General features: G+C 47.6%; 1 protein-coding gene across 1 annotated transcript in view; it reads right to left on the reverse strand.

Moving 5' to 3' along the window:
• LOC138671966 (arylsulfatase H-like) overlaps window positions 1-21,487 on the reverse strand; it is a 137,089-nt gene extending 115,602 nt beyond the window's left edge. The window contains exons 1-4 of the mRNA XM_069760070.1: window positions 21,117-21,487; window positions 9,394-9,508; window positions 8,974-9,123; window positions 8,254-8,375 (exon numbers count right to left, since the gene is read on the reverse strand). Coding sequence (XP_069616171.1) covers window positions 8,254-8,375; window positions 8,974-9,116 — 265 coding nt within the window. The 5' untranslated portion in view covers window positions 9,117-9,123; window positions 9,394-9,508; window positions 21,117-21,487. The remainder of the gene's footprint in view (window positions 1-8,253; window positions 8,376-8,973; window positions 9,124-9,393; window positions 9,509-21,116) is intronic.
• Window positions 21,488-23,419: the final 1,932 nt, after the last annotated feature.

Here is a 23,419-nt window from a genome sequence, read left to right on the forward strand (position 1 = left end):
ATTACAGAGGGCCTGATTTCTTCACTATTCTCCCAGAAAAAATAAAAAGGGGTAGATTTTTATTGGCAGTGTGTGCATCTGCGTCAGTCCTGTTAGTGGCATATCTGTCTGCCACTTAAAGGGCCACTGTCACCCCCCTCTAGCCGTTATAAACTAAAAGAGCCACCTTGTGCAGCAGTAATGCTGCATTCTAACAAGGTGGCTCTTTTAGTTTTTGTTTCTGTTATTCCCACAATAAATGTATTTATAATTTCGCTGAAATACCTATCTTTGTCCATGGAGGCGGGACTGAAGCCTCCTCTTAGAAGCGCCCAACTGCCGTCAGTCATCTCTTGTGTAGATTTTCGCCGCCCCCTCAGCACTGTTATTGTGTGAATTCCGGCGCCTGCGCTCTGCTCTTCTGCCTTGCGCAGGCGCATAGAGCATTTGCCGTCCTAGCGCTGGTGCCGGGTTCTGTTTTGCACCTGTGCGGGCAGTGCGGCCACCCTGTTACTGAATCCCCGCCCAGCACTGTGTTATGCATTATGCACAGTGTGGGGCTGAGATTCCTGGGCATGCGCACTGCGCTTCTCAGACGCTCCCCAGGTCCCCCGCCTTTCAGCGTTGCCGGAATATAAAGGTATCCTTGCCGGCGTTTGGAACAGCGGCACAGAACAACGCTGGAAGGCGGGGGACCTGTGGAGCATCTGACAAGTGCAGTGCGCATGCCCAGGAATCCCAGCCCCGCACTGTGCATACTGCATAACACAGTGCGGGGCGGCCTGATTTTCCCTGCAGTCTCACCCACCTATAAAAGGGTTTGTTTGTTTGGTTACATTTTTCAAACAATGAGGAAGTCTGGTGGAAGAGGTCGTGGCCGTGGGCGGTCATTGCCAGCTGGTAATGATGGTAGTGGTGGTGGAGCATCAGGTGGTCGTGGGAAAAGCAATATAGCACCTAAGTCGAGTTGTTGAGCCAGCATCATCGTCTGGCTACACAAGGCCTCGAACGCTCCCTTTTCTGGGAGTAGGAAAACCGCTTTTATAGCCGGAGCAGCAGGAACAAGTTTTGGCTTTCCTTGCTGACTTTGCCTCTAGCTCTTTCGCCTCCTCTTCGGAAAGTGCAAAATGTAAAAGCAGCGCGTCGTCAGTGGATGTTCCCGGTCAGGGACAAGTCGCTTCCTTGTCTTCTTCACCCAGAACAACAGAGAAGGATGCGTCAGGCGACACAACGGGTTACTCCATGGAGCTCTTTACACATACCGTTCCTGGGTTAGAAAGGGAAATTGTTAACAGGCCATGCCCATTACAAGATGAATCAGACATGGCGTGCACAGATGCACAACCACAGCCAGATTACTATGCTGTTCCTTTGACTCAGATCAGAACATTGCCCTCGCAGTGTACTGATCCAGAATCTGACCCTGATGAGACTATGGAGCCCCGTCACGAACGCTATAGCACCGGTTAACACAGTGACACAGAGGAAGGTTCACAGGACATAGAAGAGGAGGTCATAGATGACCCAGTTGTTGACCCCGATTGGCAGCCATTGGGGGAACAGGGTGCAGGTGGCAGAAGCTCTGAAGCGGAGGAGGAGGAGGAGCAGCAGCAGCAGCAGCATCGCAGCAGGTTCCATCTGGCAGGCCTGTATCTGGCCAAAAACGTGTGGCAAAACCAAAACTAGTTGTAGGACAGCGTGGCCATCCGGTTAAAGAAGCTCAGTCTGCAATGCCTGAAAAGGTATCCGAAGAAGAGTGCAGTCTGGCATTTTTTTTAAACAAGATCCAAATGATCAGCACAAAGTCATGTGTAAAAAATGCTCAAGGACCTTCAGCAGAGGTCAGAATGTAAAAAATCTAAATACAATTTGCATGCGTAGACATTTAACCACCATGCACTTGCAAGCCTGGGCTAACTACCAAACGTCCCTTAACGTTGTAGCACCCTCTCACAATGAAGCTAGTCATCAATGCTACATCCCTTCCCTCACTGTAAGCCCACCATTTACCACACCACCTGCAGTAAAATGTGGAGGTTTCGTCGCAAGGCCAAAGCAGTCAGGGAATCACCAGTTTCGTGTTAGGAAAGACTGTATGTAGGGCACCAGCAAGAATACCATCACCAACCCTCTCTCAGTCTGCCATGTCCACCGGCACCCCCGCTAGTTCCACCATATGCAGCTCTCCAGTCCAACTCACCCTACATGAGACTCTTGTTAGGAAAAGGAAGTACTCATCCTCGCATCCGCGTACACAGGGTTTGAACGCCCACATTGCTAGACTAATCTCGTTAGAGATGATGCCCTACAGGTTAGTTGAAAGCGAAGCTTTCAAAGCCCTGATGGACTACGCTGTACCACGCTACGAGCTACCCAGTCGACACTTCTTTTCGAGAAAAGCCATCACAGCCCTCCACCAGCATGTAAAAGACCGCATTATCCATGCACTCAGGCAATCTGTGAGTACAAAGGTGCACCTGACAACAGATGCATGGACCAGTAGGCATGGCCAGGGGCGTTACTTCTCCATCACGGCACACTGGGTTAATGTGGTGGATGCAGGGTCCACAGGGGACAGCAATATTGGGACAGTTCTGCCTAGCCCACAGTCTAGGAAACAGTTGGCTGTAGGCGTTCGCCCCCCCTCCTCCTCGTCCTCCAGCAGAAGCGAGAGCTCGTCCACAGACTGCAGTCGCACGACCACTCCATCCGCAGCTGTCACTGTTGCACACGAGGTGTCCCATTATGGAACAGCTAGTGGCAAGCGTCAGCAGGCTGTATTGGCAATGAAATGTTTGGGAGACAACAGACACACCGCGGAAGTTCTCTCAGAGTTCTTGCAGCAAGAAACTCAGTCATGGCTGGGCACTGTACATCTTGAGGCAGGCAAGGTAGTGAGTGATAACGGAAGGAAGTTTATGGCTGCCATAGCCCTTTCAGAACTGAAACACATTCCTTGCCTGGCTCACACCTTAAACCTGGTGGTGCAGTGCTTCCTGAAAAGTTATCCGGGGTTACCCGACCTGCTCCTCAAAGTGCGCAGACTTTGCTCGCACATCTGCCGTTCGCCCGTACACTCCAGCCATATGCAGAACCATCAGCGGTCTTTGAACCTTCCCCAGCATCGCCTAATCATCGAAGTTGCAACAAGGTGGAACTCCACACTGCACATGAAGTTGTCGAAGCTACAAGACCTGTGTCAAGTTCTTCAGTGTTTTGAGGAATGCACACGGCTGGTTAGTGCAGACAACGCCATAATAAGCATGAGCATCCCCCTAATGCATCTGCTGATGCAAAGCTTGACGCACATAAAGGAGCAGGCGTCTGCAGCCGAGGACGAGGGAAGCCTTGACGACAGTCACCCATTGTCTGGTCAGGTAAGTCTACAGGACGAGGTGGCGGGTGAAGAGGAGGAGGACGAGGAGGATGATGGGGATGAGTATTTTTTGGATGAGGAAGCTTCTCAGGGGGCAATAGAAACTGGTGGCGTTGCAAGGCCGGGTTCAGGGTTTTTGAGGGAGAGAAGTGATGTTGATTTGCCAGAAAGTGCTCCTCAACCCAGCACAAGCACAGATTTGACAACTGGAACACTGGCCCACATGGCGGATTATGCCTTGCGTATCCTCAAAAGGGACCCACGCATTATAAAAATGATGACCGATGACGATTACTGGTTGGCCTGCCTCATTGATCCTCGCTATAAAGGCAAATTGCAAAATATCATGCCACATGAGAACCTTGAACAAATATTGGCAACCAAACAAGCAACTCTTGTAGACCGTTTGATTCAGGCATTCCCAGCACACAGCGCCGGTGATGGTTCTCACACGAGCTGCAGGGGGCAACGGGGCAGAGGTGTTAGAGGTGCACAAATCAGAAGTGGCGTTGGACAGAGGGGTTTTCTGACCAGGTTGTGGAGTGATTTCGCAATGACCGCAGACAGGACAGGTACTGCAGCTTCAATTCAAAGTGACAGGAGACAACATTTGTCCAGTATGGTTACTAACTAATTCTCAACCCTTATCGATGTCCTCCCTCAACCGTCATTCCCATTTGATTACTGGGCATCAAAAATAGACACCTGGTCTGAATTGGCCGAATATGCATTGCAGGAGCTTGCTTGCCCAGCAGCTAGGGTGCTATCAGAAAGAGTATTCAGTGCTGCTGGTTCAATACTGACCAAAAAAGGACTCGTCTGGCTACCCAAAATGTTGATGATCTAACCTTCATTAAAATGAACCACTCATGGATTTCTAACTATTTTTCCCCACCTTTCCCGGCTGACACCTAGCTTTCCTGCAAAAAGGTCATGCTTTTGGACTGGTCTTACTGACTGTTCCAATCTCTTAATTTGCAGCTGCTGTTTGTCCAGCATACGACATGTTTACACCTCCCTAAATTGGCTAACTCCCCCCACGGGGCCGTGGTCTCGCCACTTGGCGCAAGCACCCGTGAGAGTGCCGTTTGTCTGAAGAGGTGGGTGTGCCCACTTTTGGTTGACGGTACTGCCACTGGGTCCCTCATAGTTCAATGAAGTGTCTCTGGCGATGGTGGCGCGCACCCAACGTCAGACACACCGTTGTAACATGAGGGGCCCTGGGCCTGTACCGCCGGCCACGAGAGAGTGCCCCCCCAGCTCAAACAGTGCTCTACCACTTGCAAAATTATCACAGCTCCACCACTGTTTAGTCTATGTGCTGAAATCCTTCAATGCCTGGCACTGACAATACCAATTTGTTGACATCTATGATGCTAGTTAAAATATTCAGGGGCCCTGTTGTACATTTACACCACTAAATACTTTGTGCCAAATTACTATGTCTGAAAGGCAGCAGAGGAGCCCACCCCTGTACCTAAGTATGCCACCCCTTTTTTTTTGTTTTGTTGTTTTGCGAGACATTAACATTTATTTACTTTTTGGGAGTACTAACTGTGTCAGACACTCCTTCCAATTGTCCTCCGCTGACCACACCAATGCTGCCTGTGCACCTCTGCAACATAATTCTAACTGCATTGAGCCTAATTTTTTTATTTTAGGCCTACTAATTCTGTCTGCGGTCCCTCCTTCCTATTGTCCTCCGCTGACCACACCAATGCTGCCTATGTACCCCTGGAACCTAATTAAAAGTGCATAGAGCCTACTTTTTTTATTATAGGCCTACTAAGTCTGTCTGCGGTCCCTCCTTCCAATAGTCCTCCGCTGACCACACCAATGCTGCCTGTGTACCCGTGCAACATAATTCTAACTGCTTTGAGCCTAATTTTTTTATTTTAGGCCTACTATGTCTGTCTGTGGTCCCTCCTTCCAATTGTCCTCCACTGACCACACCAATGCTGCCTGTGTACCCCTACCACATAATCAAAGCTGCATTGAGCCTATTTTGTTATTTTAGGCCTAATCAGTATGTCTGTGGTCCCTCTTTCCAATAGTCCTTCACTTACCACACCAATGCTACCTGTGTACCCCTGGAACCTAATTAAAAGTGCATAGAGCCTACTTTTTTATTTTAGGCCTACTAAGTCTGTCTGCGGTCCCTCCTTCCAATTGTCCTCCACTGACCACACCAATGCTACCTGTGTACCCCTGGAACCTATTTAAAAGTGCATAGAGCCTACTTTTTTTATTTTAGGCCCACTAAGTCTGTCTGCGGTCCCTCCTTCCAATAGTCCTCCGCTGACCACACCAATGCTGCCTGTGTACCCCTGGAACCTATTTAAAAGTGTATAGAGCCTACTTTTTTTATTTTAGGCCTACTAAGTCTGTCTGCGGTCTCTCCTTCCAATAGTCCTCCACTGACCACACCAATGCTGCCCATGTACCCATGTAACCTTTTTTAAACCTTCATCGAGCCAACTTTGTGGTGTAAGGCCTACTAGCAGTGTCTGTCTGTGCCACTCAATACAGCTGTCCTCTTAAAAAAAATGACCTGCAATTGTCAGGTTTTCAGCCTATCTGAATTTTAATACTGCAGTGGGGCTACTAGTTTGGTTGGGGCCTACTAACAATGTCTGCCGCTCCAAGGTGTTTTCCAAGTTGCCTTTCCTGACCTATCTTCAGGTTCTTGTTAAATAGTTGTTAAATGGAACAAATGCAGTGGGGCTCCAAGTTTGGTTGGGGCCTACTAACAGTGTCTACCGCTCCAAGGTGTTCTCCTGGTTTCCTGTCCTGAAATTCCATTTTCAGGCTCTCGTTAAGTAGTTGTTATTACACTGCATTTGGCCTACTAGTTTGGTTGGGGCCAACTAACGGTGTATGCCGCTCCTTGCTGTTCTCCTGGTTTCCTGTCCAGAAATTCCATTTTCAGGCTCTCGTTAAGTAGTTGTTAATATTACACTGCATTTGGCCTACTAGTTTGGTTGGGGCCTACTAACGGTGTCTGCCGCTCCTTGCTGTTCTCCTCCACTGAACAAAGCAGTGCTGCCTGTTTACTACTGTTACCAATTTTGAACTGCATTTAGGCTGGTTTCACATTTGCGTTTTTTGCCGCTGCGTTTTTGCGCAAAAAAAGCATGCTTTTTTTTCCTATACTTAACATTAAAAACGCATGTGTTTTTTTGCATGCGTTTTGACGCGTTTTGCCGCCGCATGCGTCTTTTCTATGCATGCATTTTGTTGCAGAAATGCAACATGTAGTAATTTTTAGCGGCGTTTTTTTGCCGCAAAAAAAGCATGCGTTTTTTTGCGGCAAAAAAAACGTATGGCTGTCTATGAAAACGCATGCGTTTTTAAGCACATGCATTTGCATGCGTTTTTAAACGCATGCTTTTTAATAGAAAAACACAAGAATACACACTGATAAGCCAACCCCCAACCCTAACCCTAACCCTAAGGGATCCCTTAGGGTTAGGATCCCTTAGGGTTAGGGTTAGCATCCCTTAGGGTTAGGGTTAGGATCCCTTAGGGTTAGGGTTAGAGTTAGGGTTACGGTTAGGATCTCTTAGGGTTAGGGTTAGGGTTAGGATCCCTAGGGTTACTAGGGATCCAAACCCTAACCCTAACCCTAGCTATTTCTCTTTATAGTGGGTTTTCTTGTTGATTTTGATGATTGGCAGCTGTAACACACTTCTCATCATGCGTTTAAAAAACGGAAATGCATGAAAAAACGCATGTAAACGCTTCAAAACGCTGCATTTGTATTAAAACATGCAAAAACGCATGCGTCAAAAAACGCAGCGTTTAAACGCGTTTACATGTGTTTTTACACCAAATGCGTTTGCGTTTAAAACGCTGCACTTTTTAAACGCAAATGTGAAACCAGCCTTAGACTACTTACTGATTTGGGCCTACTCACTGTGTCAGCCTCTCATTACAGTTGTCCTCCACTGAACAAAGCAATGCCGCCTGGTTAGTCCTGTTACCAATTTTGAAATGCATTTAGCCCACTTTATTATTTGGGCCTTTATTTGTGTTTCCTCCTCATCCTGCCCATTGAACAGCCAATGCTAGATGACTCTGCTGGTACATTGACCCAGACCGCTACATTCCCCTTGCACGCCACACAGCCAGATTCTGACCCTGCTGAAAGTGAGGTTCCCCTTCCCGCATACTATACCACCTTACACAGGGACAAAGAGGAAGGTGCAGATGAAAGTGCAGGTTCCTTCATCAGGTGGGGGGGAATACTCGTTGGCGACGTCACTGGCACAGGGCCCGTCATAGTAAAAGTGTAGCTGCCGGTGGGAGGCGCCCCCGCCATGCAAACACACCGCCGTACTTTGAGGGGCCCTGTGCCAGTGCCAATGCGAACGAGTAGGCCCCCCCTGCTTGCTCAGGATCACAACACTTGCGAAGTTGAAATACTTACCTCTCCCTGCTCCACTGCCGTGACGTGGTCCACGTTTCCTGGGCCAACTAAATACTTGACCCAGCCCTACCCCCCACAACTTTAGCCAAATGAACCCCAATGTCCAATGCCTAACTATTATTATAAGGTAAATTAAGATTGACAAGCTTCAGTACCAAGAATGGATGTTTTTGCCATTAAAATGGGCACTGTAGGTGTTTTCCTGGCCTCCACTCACTGCCAACTATGCTTCCCCATTGACTTGCATTGGGTTTCGTGTTTCGGTCGATCCCCGACTTTTCGCGATAATCGGCCGATTTCACGCGACTCGACTTTTGAGATAGTCGGGTTTCGTGAAACCCGACTCGACCCTAAAAAAGTAAAAGTCGCTCAACCCTACTCAGCAGCATTTTCTATCATTAGGCATGGAAAATTTTCATTTCATATGTTAAAAATGTTAGCTACAAAATAACAAGTAGGTATTCATTACCTGTTCTGATGGGGTATCGGCCAGTCAAAAATGCTGATCTACTTGGGGTACATAGAGAAGCTGCAGCAATGTGTTGAGTAAGTTTTACGCCTTCGCTGGTCAGTCTATCAATATTAGGAGTCCTGAAGTTATATGAAAACTATAATTAACACAAAAAATTGAACTTAACAGTTAAATAAATCCAAAATGATGGACCTGGTTGTTATCTTTTTGATTTTACTGTCTGATTTGGCTGGCTCTTGCCATGTTTATTCGAGACCATACTATTCGATTAACACATAGTACTGTGATTTTAAAACTTAGATTGTCCAACTACGCTTTTGCTCTTTGGATACCACAGTGAAACTTTAATTTTACTCTCAATTATTGACCCTGCTTAACAGAGACTACACTTATGCGTTATCCTCTGGAATCAATTGCTGAGATGTTCTTTCCAGGCAACTCCTAATCACTATTTCTTGAACTTCCACTTCATGATTTTCTTCTTTTGATCTTTGATCTGCACCTGATCCCCACATAAGGGTAATCTGCTTGGCCATTGCCAGTTGACGACTATTCTGGTGATCATGACCTGAGAATTCCTCAGTAGAAAAATCCAACCTTCCATGTTATGTGCTGGGTGAAGACCAAGTCAGTTAGTCTCCTTATCCCAGTCTACCCAGTGCCAAGTCATTTATGGACTCTAGCATCCATAATATAAAAGAACATTGTTACAGTTACCTTATAGTGGTATTCCCATAACAACCAATATCCCCAATTCCAAGGTCATCAGCCAAAAGCAATAATATGCTTGGCTTTTGGACAGCTGCTTCATTTTCTAGATATAAGCTGAGAACCAAAAGTAGAAATGATAAAATGGCCATCTAACACCTAAAAATATAAAAAAAACAATGTAAGATACTGTAATTCAGTCATGCAGAATATCTGTTAAATCAAATCCCACCCTGCTGATGCCAATTTAAAGAAATGCAAGTGTGTATAGTTGTTAGAATAACTAGCACTAGATGGAAGGTGAATGGTTGTGGAGAAGAAAGTCTGTTTAGTCAGCAGTATAGTAGTAAGGCAAACTGGGAAAAGGAAGAGTGCACAATAGAGCTTTAAATGTTAAAACAACACATAAACCAATATGGATTTGCTCACCTAGAAGTGTTGCAACAAAGCAACATGTAGCAAACGCATAAACCTAGTAAAGGTTAGGTTTTTGTCCTGATGAAGAGGTCCTGCATTGACTTCAAAACACGTTGACTTTGTAAACCTGTTAATATAAAGTATCTAAGGAAAATATTCGTGGAATTCTATTATCAGCAGCGCATCCAGTGACACTTCACCCGGATATGTTCCTAGTCAGCTTGATAGTGAATGTCATGACAATTAGCTCATTCTGAAAAACTCCCTTTAGGGTATGTGCAGGCAATCAGTAAATGCTGTGGGTTGGACGCTGCATACTTGTGCAGCATCCAACCTGCAGGGACCAGATGCTACAGCATAGTGGATGGGATTTCAAGAAATCCCATGTACACTATGCATCCACAGACGCCCGCAGCTCACCTGTGGAGAGGGACATGCGGTGCGTCTCTCCAAACCACAGAATGTGAATTTCTCTTGCGAAGACTCTGGTCTCCGCAAGATAAATTTCACCCCTAGAATGTATTGAACTACGTGAATCCGCACAGTTCAGTGAACAAATGCGGATTCACCTGCACTCAATAGACGTCAGCACTTTGGACGCAGTGAATATTCTATTCACTCAGCAATCAAATCTGAGCAATACGCTCTAGACTAATCTGACTAGTATATATATATATACACTATCTAGCATAGCCAGCTCCTTAGTTTAATAAAAGTTAACTTTTAATATATATATTATAAAACAAATGGCAGACAAACGAATAGAGTGCTCATAAATACCAGTGCACGTAATAAAATGATACAATCTCACCCAGTTGTTATTTCTTGCTTTTCCGTACAGGACATGGATGGGTGAGACCGAGATGAAGAGAGGAAAAAGAGGGGCGGGGGGCTTTTGAAGTCTAGCTTTCCCTGTCGTGCCCTCTGCAACAAGACTCCTGCCCTGACAAGGGCAGTACCCAAGTATAAGCCTACTTTTTGGTGCCCATGATAGATATGGCCTCCCTGGGTAATGTGTCTTCCCTTCCCAATGCGTTTCCTCCCCTGTTCAGGGGGTTCATCAGGGGAAGTAATCCAGGTTCATTAAGCTCTCCTGCAGTGGCAGGTCTGACCGCTCTGTATGTTAGTTGCCTCAGTGTGAGAGTGCAAAGTCTCTCTCTTAGTTAGAGTCTGCTGCCGTTATATAGGGTGGTGGGCGATACTTTGGGTGCTCCAGCATCTGTCATCACTTCCTCTTGTGAGTCAGGTGCTATCTTTCACTAAGCGTACTCAATTATGTATGAGACAATTTAATAATTTAAAAGCGACATTTATTACTAAGTTTCAGTGTCCCTTATACAATTCCATTCACATAATCACCGCAGCTAGATAGCGTGTGGCGCATATGCACTAGATCGCCCTGCTAAGGGCTGATCCCAGGTGCTAAGCGATCGTACACTTGTCGGTATTACAGCGCGTGCGCGCTTGTTACCAGAGCCCCAGTCATGTGACTACAGGTCCTAGTCTGCATTTTTTCTTGTATTTCTTGAAAATAAGTATTCGATACACTGTCAATTTTGCAAGTTTTCCCACCTACAAAGAATGGAGAGTGTCACGATCAGGTGCAGCCACAGATGCGGCCCAGCCCATAGACGCCCCCAAGCCGTCCAACCTCATAAGGCGTGGGGCGTGCGTCCCCTGGGGACGAAAAACAGACCCTTTAAACCGCAGAGGGGGACCCGGCCTACCCGAACTAGGGGAGGGCAGCGACTTGGGTTCTGTGGCAACTGAGCATGTGGACAAAGAAACACGTAGGACGTAATTACACCGATACTTCAGGTAAAGAATGTAAAGTTTACTAAAGTAAAGTTACACAGTACATAAACAAAACATGACGATGTCAGGCTCCCGATTCCACACCTCAGAAGGGTACCACCCAGTGGACCCCATGGCACCAACGGATCACTGAGGCACAGATAGGCGGGACATCAGGACCCAGGCAGAACATCAGGGTACACAAGGACATCAGGGTACAGGCAAGACATCAGGATACAAACAGGACATCTGGACTCAGGAAAGACCTCAGGACATCAGGACACAGGCAGGGCAACAGGACATCAGGGAACAGACAGCATATCAGGACATCAGGGTCCATGAGGTCATCAAGACACAGGCAAGACATCAGGGCACAGACAGGACATCAGGACATCTGGACCCAGGGTCACCGGCAGACATCAGACAGGAGTCGTTTGGTTCCGGACATCCGACACGACCTACAGGCACCACCAGAGACATCAAGCTCCAAGCTCCAGACAGCGGTCATCAGGTTCCAGACTGCGGCCGTCAAGCTCCGGGCATTGGACCTAGGAAGGAACTCAAGCGTGATGGTGCAAACACCGCCGTACTGGACATGAGCCAGACGGGGTCAACACCGCATGGTAGTCAGAGCAAAGAGTAGTAGATGCTCAGCAGAAACACTGGTTTCAAGAGACTCAAAATCACTGGGAGTGAGGCTCCAGATGCAAAGGGATTCCAGGAACATAATCACAGCAGACACAGTTCAGACAGGTTCAGGTACAGGACAGGTAGAGGATCAAGGATTTGGGCCTGGATATACCGCCTCCAGGACAGGCACCAGAACAGGACAAAACAGGATTCAAAGTAAGGACTTTGGTACCAAAACATAGGAGAGGTGCAGGAACAGAAACACACATAGCAAAGTTCAGGAGCTTTGTGAGTGTAGCTCAGGCCCCGCTCATAGGGCAGGGGAACTTTATATATCAGCTGCCCCTAAGCAATTGGCTGGGGACAGCATTTGAAGTACACACCCTCACCCTGATAAAAGCAGGGGAGGTGTGGCCACACATGCCCTAAGCACACACAGAAACCATTACAGCACCAACAGTGCAGGTTCTGAGGCTCAGGACACCTGACTGAAACTGCATGCACTGAGCCACGTGGAAAGTCATGCACCAGCCGCAAATGACATCACAACCCACGGACAGCTTCACAGCAGCAACCAGGGGCTGCACATGAGGAAGGTATGCAGCAGGGCAAATACCTAAATGCCCATGTACGACTGTGCAGCAGAGCAGGGAACTGAGAAGGCTCCATTCAGGTAAAAGCCAACAGTATCCTAGCTCAAATTAGGGGGAAAAGAGTAAAGGGTTAAAGCAAACATATGCATTGTCATGCCAAAAACCAGAAACAGACAGAATGGCATGACAGAGAGGTCTGTAATTTTTCTCCTAGGTACACATCAACTGTGAGAGACATAATCTAAAAATGAAAAACAGAAAATTACATTCTATGATTTTTAAATAATTAAATTACATCGCATTTCATGCAATAAATATTTGATCACTTACCAAGCTGCAAGAATTTTGGCTCTCAGATTTGTTAGTTTTCCTTTAAGAAGCCCTCCTACTCTGCACTCATTACCTGTATTAATTGCACCTGTTTGAGCTCGTTACCAGTAAAAAAGACACCTGTCCACACAACCAGTCACATTTCAACCTCTCCACCATGGCCAATACCAAACAACTGTCTCCATGGACAAAATTGTAGACCTGCACAAGTCTGGGATGGGCTGCAGGACAACAGGCAAGCAGCTTGGTGTGAAGGTACAAACTGTTGGCACAATTATTAGAAAATGAAATAAGCACACAATGATTCTCAATCTTCCTCGGCCTGGGGCTTCATGCAAGATCCTCGTGGGGTAAGGATGATTCTGAGAAAGGTCAGGAATCAGCCCAGAACTACATAGGAGAACCTGGTCAATGAGCCGAAGAAAGCTGGGACCACAGTATGAAACATTACCATTAGTAGCACACTACGCTGTCATGGATTAAAATCCTGCAGGGCACGTAAGGTACCCTGCTCGCGCTAGCACATGTTCAGGCCCATTTGAGGTTTGCCAATTACCAACTGGATGATCCAGAGGAGGCATGGGAGAAGGTCATGTGGTCAGATGAGACAAAAATAGAACTGGGTCTTCCAGCATGACAATGACCAGAAACACACAGCCGAGATAACTAAAGGAAGGCTACATAAGAAGCATTTCAAGGTCCTGGAGTGACCTAGCTATTCTCCAGGCCTGAACCCAGTGGAAAGTCTTTAGAGCGAGCTGAAACTCAATGTTGCCCAGCAACAGCCCCAAAACTTGAAACATCTCTATGGAGGAGTGGGTCAAAATCCCTGCTGCAGTGTGTGAAAACTTGGTCAAGAGCAGTAGCGTAGCTACTGGGGGGGCAGAGGGGGCCATCGCCCCGGGCCCTGTCACATGAAGGGGCCCACTGGGAGCCGGCACTGCCACTTCTGTGCTGAGGCACAATACAGTACAGGAGGAGAGCAGCAAAATGCCTGCTCTCCGGATGGAGATTCTGCAGCGTTTTTGCGTGCGTTTGCACGCGTTTTTCGGTTTTTGTGCGTCGCATCGCCGACGCAGCGGCGCACAACGCTAGTGTGAACGTAGCTTCAGACAGTGACCAGTGACCACTTCTCCCTCCTGCACTGTATTGTGCTGACCGACCTCAGAAGCTTCTCCCAGCTGCAGGTTTTTTCCCTCCCTGTGCACGCTGGGATTGGCTCAGGGCAGGCACGCTGGGTCCTAGTGCCCTCCTGCATTTTATTCAGCTACTTCCTGGTCCTGCTGCAATCTTCATTGGTAAGTGGGGATACGATTGATAGGCATGTCATAGTCCCTGGGGGGTAAATGTGTTGTGGGGGCTTAGGTGGGGGAAGGGTACAGGGAACTGGGGGGTGAATGTGAGAAGATAAGGGTATTGTGAGGGCTGAGGTGGGTGAGGGGCGACAGGCACTGGGGGGCTGATTATTAGATGGTTACCCGATTATATGCCCTCCATCACATGTAATAGTTGTTCTCTGTGATGGGGAGGTAGGGGGCATATTATACTTATCAGCTGGGTAAGCCATAAGCTACATCACATTTAGGCTATGTGCACACGTTCAGGTTTTTTCGCGTTTTTTCACACTAAAAACGCTATAAAAACTCATTAAAAGCGCATACATTATGCATTCTATCATTTGGCATGCATTCTGTATGTTTTATGCACATGGATGCGTTTTTTTCCGCGAAAAAAACGCATTGCGGTAAAAACATGAGCATGTTCATTATTTTTGCGGATTTTCTGCGTTTTTCCCGCAATTCTATGCATTTGGGAAAAAACGCACAAAAAAACGTGTCAAAAAACGCGAAAAAAACATGCGGATTTCTGGCAGAAATGTCCGTTTTTTGTCAGGAAAATTTCTGCAAGAAATCCTGACGTGTGCACATTCCCTTAAGCATCACTCCAGCATTTTTTTTTATTTGACGGCTGGAATGGCGCGTCAAGGGTATGTGCACACACTGGATTTTGCTGTGGATCTGCAGCAGTTTTCCATGCGTTGTACAGTACCATGTAAACCTATGGAAAACAAAATCCACAGTGCACATGCTGCGGAAAATTCCGCGTGGAAACGCTGCCATTTATTTTCCTCAGCATGTCAATTCTTTGTGAGGACTCTGCAGCATTTTACAGCTATTCCGTAATAGGAATCCGCAGGTGTAAAAACGCAGGCGAAATCCGCATAAAACCAACAAAATCCGCAGTAAATCTGTGGGGAATCCGCAATGTGTGCACATACCCTAAGAGGCGCAGTTACAGCTGCTGCTCTATACTCAGAGCGGTGACTGAAACCGTGCTGGCGCCGCCCCCGAGGCTGCAGTGAGGAATAAAGCTAATTTCCTCCTGGCAGTGTGACTCTCAGTGCAGGAGACACAGTGTCAGAGCACTATTAACTATTATACTGTGTTTTGGGGGATCATTGAGGACATCATTCTATGTATAGGGGAACTCTAATGGACATCATAATGTATGTACGGGAGCTGTGGGCCCATCATACTGTGTATAGGGGAGCTGTGGGGACATCATACTGTGTATGGGGGGCTGAGGGTTCAAAATATTGTGTATAGGGGAGCTGGGGGGGCATTATACTGTGCATAGGAAAGCTGTGGGCCCACCATACTGTGTATAGTCAAGCTGTACATTGAGGCTACTTAGGAGACATTATTAAATGTTAAGTGGGAACTTAAACATTATTGTTATATGGGCACTCAGTACTTAGACCATCAAAATTTCATGTGCGGTATTTTTACTTTTTAGGGACAAAATGTGGAGGGCACTAGCACAGGGCATTAATGTTTTCTAGGGGTGAATTTTATTATCTAGAGAGCACAAAAGAGTCATTATTACTATGTAAGGGGCACATTGGTGGCATTGCTATGTGGGGCGGCACCATTATTGTACCACACAGCAGGTGCTGTAGGACACATACGGCAGCAGCGGCTCAGTATTGGGGTTTCAGGTGCAGTAATAGGGACACATACAGCAGCAGTGGCTCAGTATTGGGGTATCAGGTGCAGTAATAGGGACACATACGGCAACAGCGGCTCAGTATTGGGGTATCAGGTGCAGTAATAGGGACACATACGGCAGCGGTGGCTCAGTATTGGGGTATCAGGTGCAGTAATAGGGACACATATGGCAACAGCGGCTCAGTATTGGGGTATCAGGAGCAGTAATAGGGACACATACGGAAGCAGCGGCTCAGTATTAGGGTATCAGGGGCAGTAATAGGGACACATATGGCAGCAGCGGCTCAGTATTGGGATATCAGGTGCAGTAATAGGGACACATACGGCAGCAGCGGCTCAGTATTGGGGTATCAGGTGCAGTAATGGGGACACATACGGCAGCAGCTCAGTATTGGGGTATCAGGTGCAGTAATAGGGACACATACGGAAGCAGCGGCTCAGTATTGGGGTATCAGGGGCAGTAATAGGGACACATACGGCAGCAGCGGCTCAGTATTGGGGTATCAGGGGCAGTAATAGGGACACATATGGCAGCTGCGGCTCAGTATTGGGATATCAGGTGCAGTAATAGGGACACATACGGCAGCAGCGGCTCAGTATTGGGGTATCAGGTGCAGTAATGGGGACACATACGGCAGCAGCGGCTCAGTATTGGGGTATCAGGGGCAGTAATAGGGACACATACGGCAGCAGCGGCTCAGTATTGGGGTATCAGGGGCAGTAATAGGGACACATACGGCAACAGCGGCTCAGTATTGGGGTATAAGGTGCAGTAATAGGGACACATACGGCAGCAGTGGCTCAGTATTGGGGTATCGGGCAGTAATAGGGACACATACGGAAGCAGCGGCTCAGTATTGGGGTATCAGGGGCGGTAATAGGGACACATACGGCAGCAGCGGCTCAGTATTGGGGTATCAGGGGCAGTAATAGGGACACATACGGCAGCAGGGGCTCAGTATTGGGGTATCAGGGGCAGTAATGGGGACACATACGGCAGCAGGGGCTCAGTATTGGGGTATCAGGGGCAGTAATGGGGACACATACGGCAGCAGCGGCTCAGTGTTGGGGTATCAGGTGCAGTAATAGGGACACATACGGCAGCAGCGGCTCAGTATTGGGGTATCAGGGGCAGTAATAGGGACACATACGGCAGCAGCGGCTCAGTATTGGGGTATCAGGTGCAGTAATAGGGACACATACGGCAGAAGTGGCTCAGTATTGGGGTATCAGGGGCAGTAATAGGGACACATACGGCAGCAGCGGCTCAGTATTGGGGTATCAGGTGCAGTAATAGGGACACATACGGCCGCAGTGGCTCAGTATTGGGGTATCAGGGGCAGTAATACGGACACATACGGCAGCAGCGGCTCAGTATTGGGGTATCGGGCGGTAATGGGACACATACGGCAGCAGCGGCTCAGTATTGGTGTATCAGGGGCAGTAATAGGGACACATACGGCAGCAGGGGCTCAGTTTTGGGGTATCAGGAGCAGTAATAGGGACACATACAGCAGCAGGGGCTCAGTATTGGGGTATCAGGGGCAGTAATGGGGACACATACGGCAGCAGCGGCTCAGTGTTGGGGTATCAGGTGCAGTAATAGCGACACATACGGCAGCAGCGGCTTAGTATTGGGGTATCAGGGGCAGTAATGGGGACACATACGGCAGCAGCGACTCAGTATTGGGGTATCAGGTGCAGTAATAGGGACACATACCGCAGCAGCGGCTCAGTATTGGGGTATCAGGGGCAGTAATAGGGACATATACGGCAGCAGGTGCTCAGTATTGGGGTATCGGGCAGTAATGGGGACACATACGGCAGCAGCGGCTCAGTATTAGGGTATCAGGTGCAGTAATAGGGACACATACGGCAGCAGCGGCTCAGTATTGGGGTATCAGGGGCAGTAATGGGGACACATACGGCAGCAGCGGCTCAGTATTGGGGTATCAGGTGCAGTAATAGGGACACATATGGCCGCAGTGGCTCAGTATTGGGGTATCAGGTGCAGTAATAGGGACATATATGGCCGCAGTGGCTCAGTATTGGGGTATCAGGTGTAGTAATAGGGACACATATGGCCGCAGTGGCTCAGTATTGGGGTATCAGGTGTAGTAATAGGGGCAAATACGGCAACAGCGGCTCAGTATTGGGTATCGGGGGCAGTAATAGGGACACATACGGCAGCAGCGGCTCAGTGTTGGGGTATCAGGTGCAGTAATAGCGACACATACGGCAGCAGCGGCTTAGTATTGGGGTATCAGGGGCAGTAATGGGGACACATACGGCAGCAGCGACTCAGTATTGGGGTATCAGGTGCAGTAATAGGGACACATACCGCAGCAGCGGCTCAGTATTGGGGTATCAGGGGCAGTAATAGGGACATATACGGCAGCAGGTGCTCAGTATTGGGGTATCGGGCAGTAATGGGGACACATACGGCAGCAGCGGCTCAGTATTAGGGTATCAGGTGCAGTAATAGGGACACATACGGCAGCAGCGGCTCAGTATTGGGGTATCAGGGGCAGTAATGGGGACACATACGGCAGCAGCGGCTCAGTATTGGGGTATCAGGTGCAGTAATAGGGACACATATGGCCGCAGTGGCTCAGTATTGGGGTATCAGGTGCAGTAATAGGGACATATATGGCCGCAGTGGCTCAGTATTGGGGTATCAGGTGTAGTAATAGGGACACATATGGCCGCAGTGGCTCAGTATTGGGGTATCAGGTGTAGTAATAGGGGCAAATACGGCAACAGCGGCTCAGTATTGGGTATCGGGGGCAGTAATAGGGACACATACGGCAGCAGCGGCTCAGTATTGGGGTATCAGGGGCAGTAATGGGGACACATACGGCAGCAGCGGCTCAGTATTGGGGTATCAGGGGCAGTAATAGGGACACATTCGGGAACAGCGGCTCAGTATTGGGGTATCGGGCAGTAATAGGGACACAAACTGCAGCAGCGGCTCAGTATTGGGGTGTCAGGGGCGGTAATGGGGACACATACGGCAGCAGCGGCTCAGTATTGGGGTATCAGGGGCAGTAATAGGGACACATACGGCAGCAGGGGCTCAGTTTTGGGGTATCAGGGGCAGTAATAGGGACACATACGGCAGCAGGGGCTCAGTATTGGGGTATCAGGGGCAGTAATGGGGACACATACGGCAGCAGCGGCTCAGTGTTGGGGTATCAGGTGCAGTAATAGGGACACATACGGCAGCAGCGGCTCAGTATTGGGGTATCAGGGGCAGTAATAGGGACACATACAGCAGCAGCGGCTCAGTATTGGGGTATCAGGTGCAGTAATAGGGACACATACGGCCGCAGTGGCTCAGTATTGGGGTATCAGGGGCAGTAATAGGGGCACATACGGCCGCAGTGGCTCAGTATTGGGGTATCAGGGGCAGTAATAGGGACATATACGGCAGCAGGGGCTCAGTATTGGGGTATCAGGGGCAGTAATGGGGACACATACGGCAGCAGCCGCTCAGTATTGGGGTATCAGGTGCAGTAATAGGGACACATACGGCAGAAGCGGCTCAGTATTGGGGTATCAGGGGCAGTAATGGGGACACATACGGCAGCAGCGGCTCAGTATTGGGGTATCAGGTGCAGTAATAGGGACACATATGGCCGCAGTGGCTCAGTATTGGGGTATCAGGTGTAGTAATAGGGACACATATGGCCGCAGTGGCTCAGTATTGGGGTATCAGGTGTAGTAATAGGGGCACATACGGCAACAGCGGCTCAGTATTGGGTATCAGGGGCAGTAATAGGGACACATACGGCAACAGCGGCTCAGTATTGGGGTATCAGGTGCAGTAATAGGGACACATACGGCAGCAGCGGCTCAATATTGGGGTATCAGGTGCAGTAATAGGGACACATACGGCCGCAGTGGCTCAGTATTGGGGTATCAGGGGCAGTAATAGGGACACATACGGCAGCAGCGGCTCAGTATTGGGGTATCAGGGGCAGTAATAGGGACATGTACGGCAGCAGCGGCTCAATATTGGGGTATCAGGTGCAGTAATAGGGACACATACGGCCGCAGTGGCTCAGTATTGGGGTATCAGGGGCAGTAATAGGGACACATACAGCAGCAGCGGCTCAGTATTGGGTTATCAGGTGTAGTAAGAGGGGCACATACGGCAACAGCGGCTCAGTATTGGGGTATCAGGGGCAGTAATAGGGACACATACGGCAGTAGCGGCTCAGTATTGGGGTATCAGGGGCAGTAATAGGGACACATACGGCAGCAGCGGCTCAGTATTGGGTATCAGCAGAATGAGGAGTTTGTGCAGGTTGGGGATAGATGGGGACGGGACTGGAATTATGAGAAGTCTGATGTGTCATCATAATTTCTGCAGACGAGTCCTGGTGGAGTAGTTGTGTTGTTGGGCTGGGACAGATGGAACAGACGAGAAAAGTGAACGATTCCATCAGAAAAAACGTCATCTGTAAGTTATTATCTATAACTGTGCTGTGATCTCTTATATGGTCTGTAGAACTGGTATCTACCAATATATGGTCCTCATATAGTAGTACTAGATGGCAGCCCGATTCTAAAGAATCGGGAGTCTAGAATCCATATATACTTGAAATTCGGCAGGAGCTTGAAGAGCAACGTCACTGGGCCCGCCTCCACGCAGTAGAAACTTGCTGTGAGGTAAAAATTCAAAAATCACACCAAAATGGCGGGCGGAGTGTGTCACAGTACGGCACGTTTCTGATTGGTCGCTCGCAGCAGGCGGCAACCAATCAGACACTGGACACTGTTGACGTCACTTAGCTCCGGACATTAGCTCCGGACATTAGCTCCGGACATTAGCTCCGGACATTAGCTCCGGACAAAGCCACGGAAGTTGGCACAAATTGCAGGAAGTAGTATTCTAGGCAATTATATATTAGATCAGTGTTTTTATATAGATGTATTTTCAGTCACAGGGCGGTCATCTGCTCATGTTCCCCTATGCTCACAATTAGGGTGCACCATGTAGCTGTAGTCAGGGGTACCTCGTTAGGGGCCCATTTAGATTTTTCGCCCCCCCCTAAGCTGAAACCCTAGCTACGCCTCTGGTCAAGAGCTACAGGAAACGTCTGACATCTGTAATTGCAAACAAAGGTTTCTGTACCAAATATTAAGTTATGTTTTTCTATTGTATAAAATACATATTTAATTCAATAAAATGCAAATTAATTATGTAAAAATAGGATTCTGGATTTTTGCTAAGATTCTGTCTCTCACAGTCAAAATGTACCTATGATAAAAAATACAGACCTCTCCATTCTTTGTAGGCTGGAAAACTTGCAGAGGCGACAGTGTATCAAATACTTATTTTAATCAATGTATATATATAATATATCTTACTTACTGTGATAGACTGCTCATCTGCTATACTTGGCTGCTTAATTGGCCTGTGATGAGTTGCAGAATTAGCTTTGTGATTCTGTTTTTTCACTCTGAACATCCATTCGGGAAATCTTTAACAAAGGACAAGGTAAAGCAGAGCTCAAAGGGCAAGTATTACACACTTGGCAAAAAAACAAATGACCTGAGTAGAAAAGCACAATTTTCCATTTTTAAGGCAGCAAATGCAATGCATAGTAAGAAAAATAGATACTGAGAGATATCATATTCATATCAGCATTAGAGATGAGTGAACTTTTTTGGAATCTCAAATTCAGCATGAATGCAGCACATTCGGATTCGTGTTTAGTTTCAAGAGAATTTTTATTCAAAGTCGTCAAAATTTGGTCATGGTTCAATAAATCATTGTGTTTCCACTAATGCTTCTGTTATTACTTTGGCTAGGATAGTGGTACTGTATGATTAACGAGGGCGACTGGGGAATGTGCTTGATGAGGGGAGGAGGTGTGGAGAGGTTACAGGAATGGCGTGCTCTAACCCCCCCTTAGCTTTATGTGTGTTGATTCCGGCAGCCAATCAGGGTGCAGAAACAATCCACAATGTCATGACACAAGGTCTTCTGAGATTGGCTCCTGAAGTCACATGTCTCTGGCCATATAAAAAGCAGACATCTTGTTTTACTTGCGCCATATTCTCAGTGTCACAGTGCAGAGAAGCTGCTCCTGATAGTGCTGCAAATGAACTTGTCAGTCAGAAAAAACTGCAGAAAAAAAGGCAGCACCGCTTACCTACCCAGATCTTTGAACAAATGCACTATGGGATGCAGCCAGCCCATATAGCAAGATGTTGGCAACACAGGTGCAAAATACTAAATAGACATCCACTCACCACATACCCATTCATGGAGGGGGTGACTGCTTAGTATACATTTGCACAATAAAGGCCTGTATAGGGCGCTGTTCACATAAAGCAATGCATAGTGTCTGGTTCTTAGCCTATTAGTCATGCCCCTACTATTCAATTAGGTGGGCTGGCCAGCACTCTCTCAATGCATCCCAGTGTGAACACCCCTGTATACAAGACGAAACGTGCAGGGCTTGGCTGCACCCTTAAAAATACTGTGCATAAAATACACAAAAATAGTGAGGTTTTGGTTGATATTTTGGCCAAAATATGCAAGCACGCAACTCACGCCAAGGGTCCCCACACTTGCAAGTCCTATCACTAAACTAATAGCAAAGCCACAAAAGAGGACTAAAATCCTCCCAAAATAAGAAAAAAAGCAGAAAAAACTTGTCAGTCAGCTAGATAGGATCCTGTTCTGTGTTAATTCGATCTTCCAGCATCTAGATTGTGCAAAAACTGTGTGGCGGTCTCAGGAGACCCCATTTTCTAATCCAAATTGTTTGTGATAAGACTGTGTTTCAGTGATAAATTAGAAGGCCAGATTTCCACTTAAAAATCATTAGACCTAATATTTGGGTGCAGGCAGGAGGTCCAACTAGCTAATCCAAATAATTTGTGGTAAACCTGTGTTTCAGAGACAAACTAGAAGTCCAGATGTCCACTTAAAAATCTATAGGCCTAATATTAGATACTGCCAGGAGGCCCAGTTCGCTACTCAAAATTGTTTGTGATAAAACTGTGTTTCAGTGATAAATTAGAAGGCCAGATTTCCACTTAAAAATCGTTAGGAATAACAATGTTGGTCAAGCACACTATCTAAGAAAATAAAGAGTGATTGTTCATTTAGTGACAGGTGACTGACAGCTGTGGGCCTAAGGTTGTGATTCATCAGGTTACAAGAGGAGAAGGCTACATACAAAATGAGTGGAAAAAAGCGAGGTCATGGTGGAAGGGGGAATAGGCTTGGTGTTCCACATGAACGTGTGTTAGGTGTTAATGTTAATGAAAGCTCAACTGAACAAATGCCTTCTCTATCCAAAGACTACTGACAATATCTGTTGCTGGACAGGTTAATCCACTTCCTTTCTTTGGCAACCGCACAGCAGTTTGCTTGTAGATGAGGGCCAGAAAGAGCATGTGCTCCAGTGAATGGCAAGCGCTGCATCAAGTGGCCTCTCCTCCTCTTCCTCTACCTTAACCTCACACACAATACAATCTACAGTCCTCAGAGGTGGCACCCCAATCACACTTGTTTTCCCCCTCGTCACAAATTTTCAAATGCCCAACTAATTGCGGAGAACCACTGATGGGCATTCTGCAGAGTTGCTTACACATTCTGCTCCATGGGCATCAGATTTCTGCTCCAAAGGTTCACAGAATCCAGAGAAGGAAAGCATCCGA

Source organism: Ranitomeya imitator, chromosome 3, assembly GCF_032444005.1.
Source record: "Ranitomeya imitator isolate aRanImi1 chromosome 3, aRanImi1.pri, whole genome shotgun sequence".
NCBI lineage: Eukaryota > Metazoa > Chordata > Amphibia > Anura > Dendrobatidae > Ranitomeya > Ranitomeya imitator.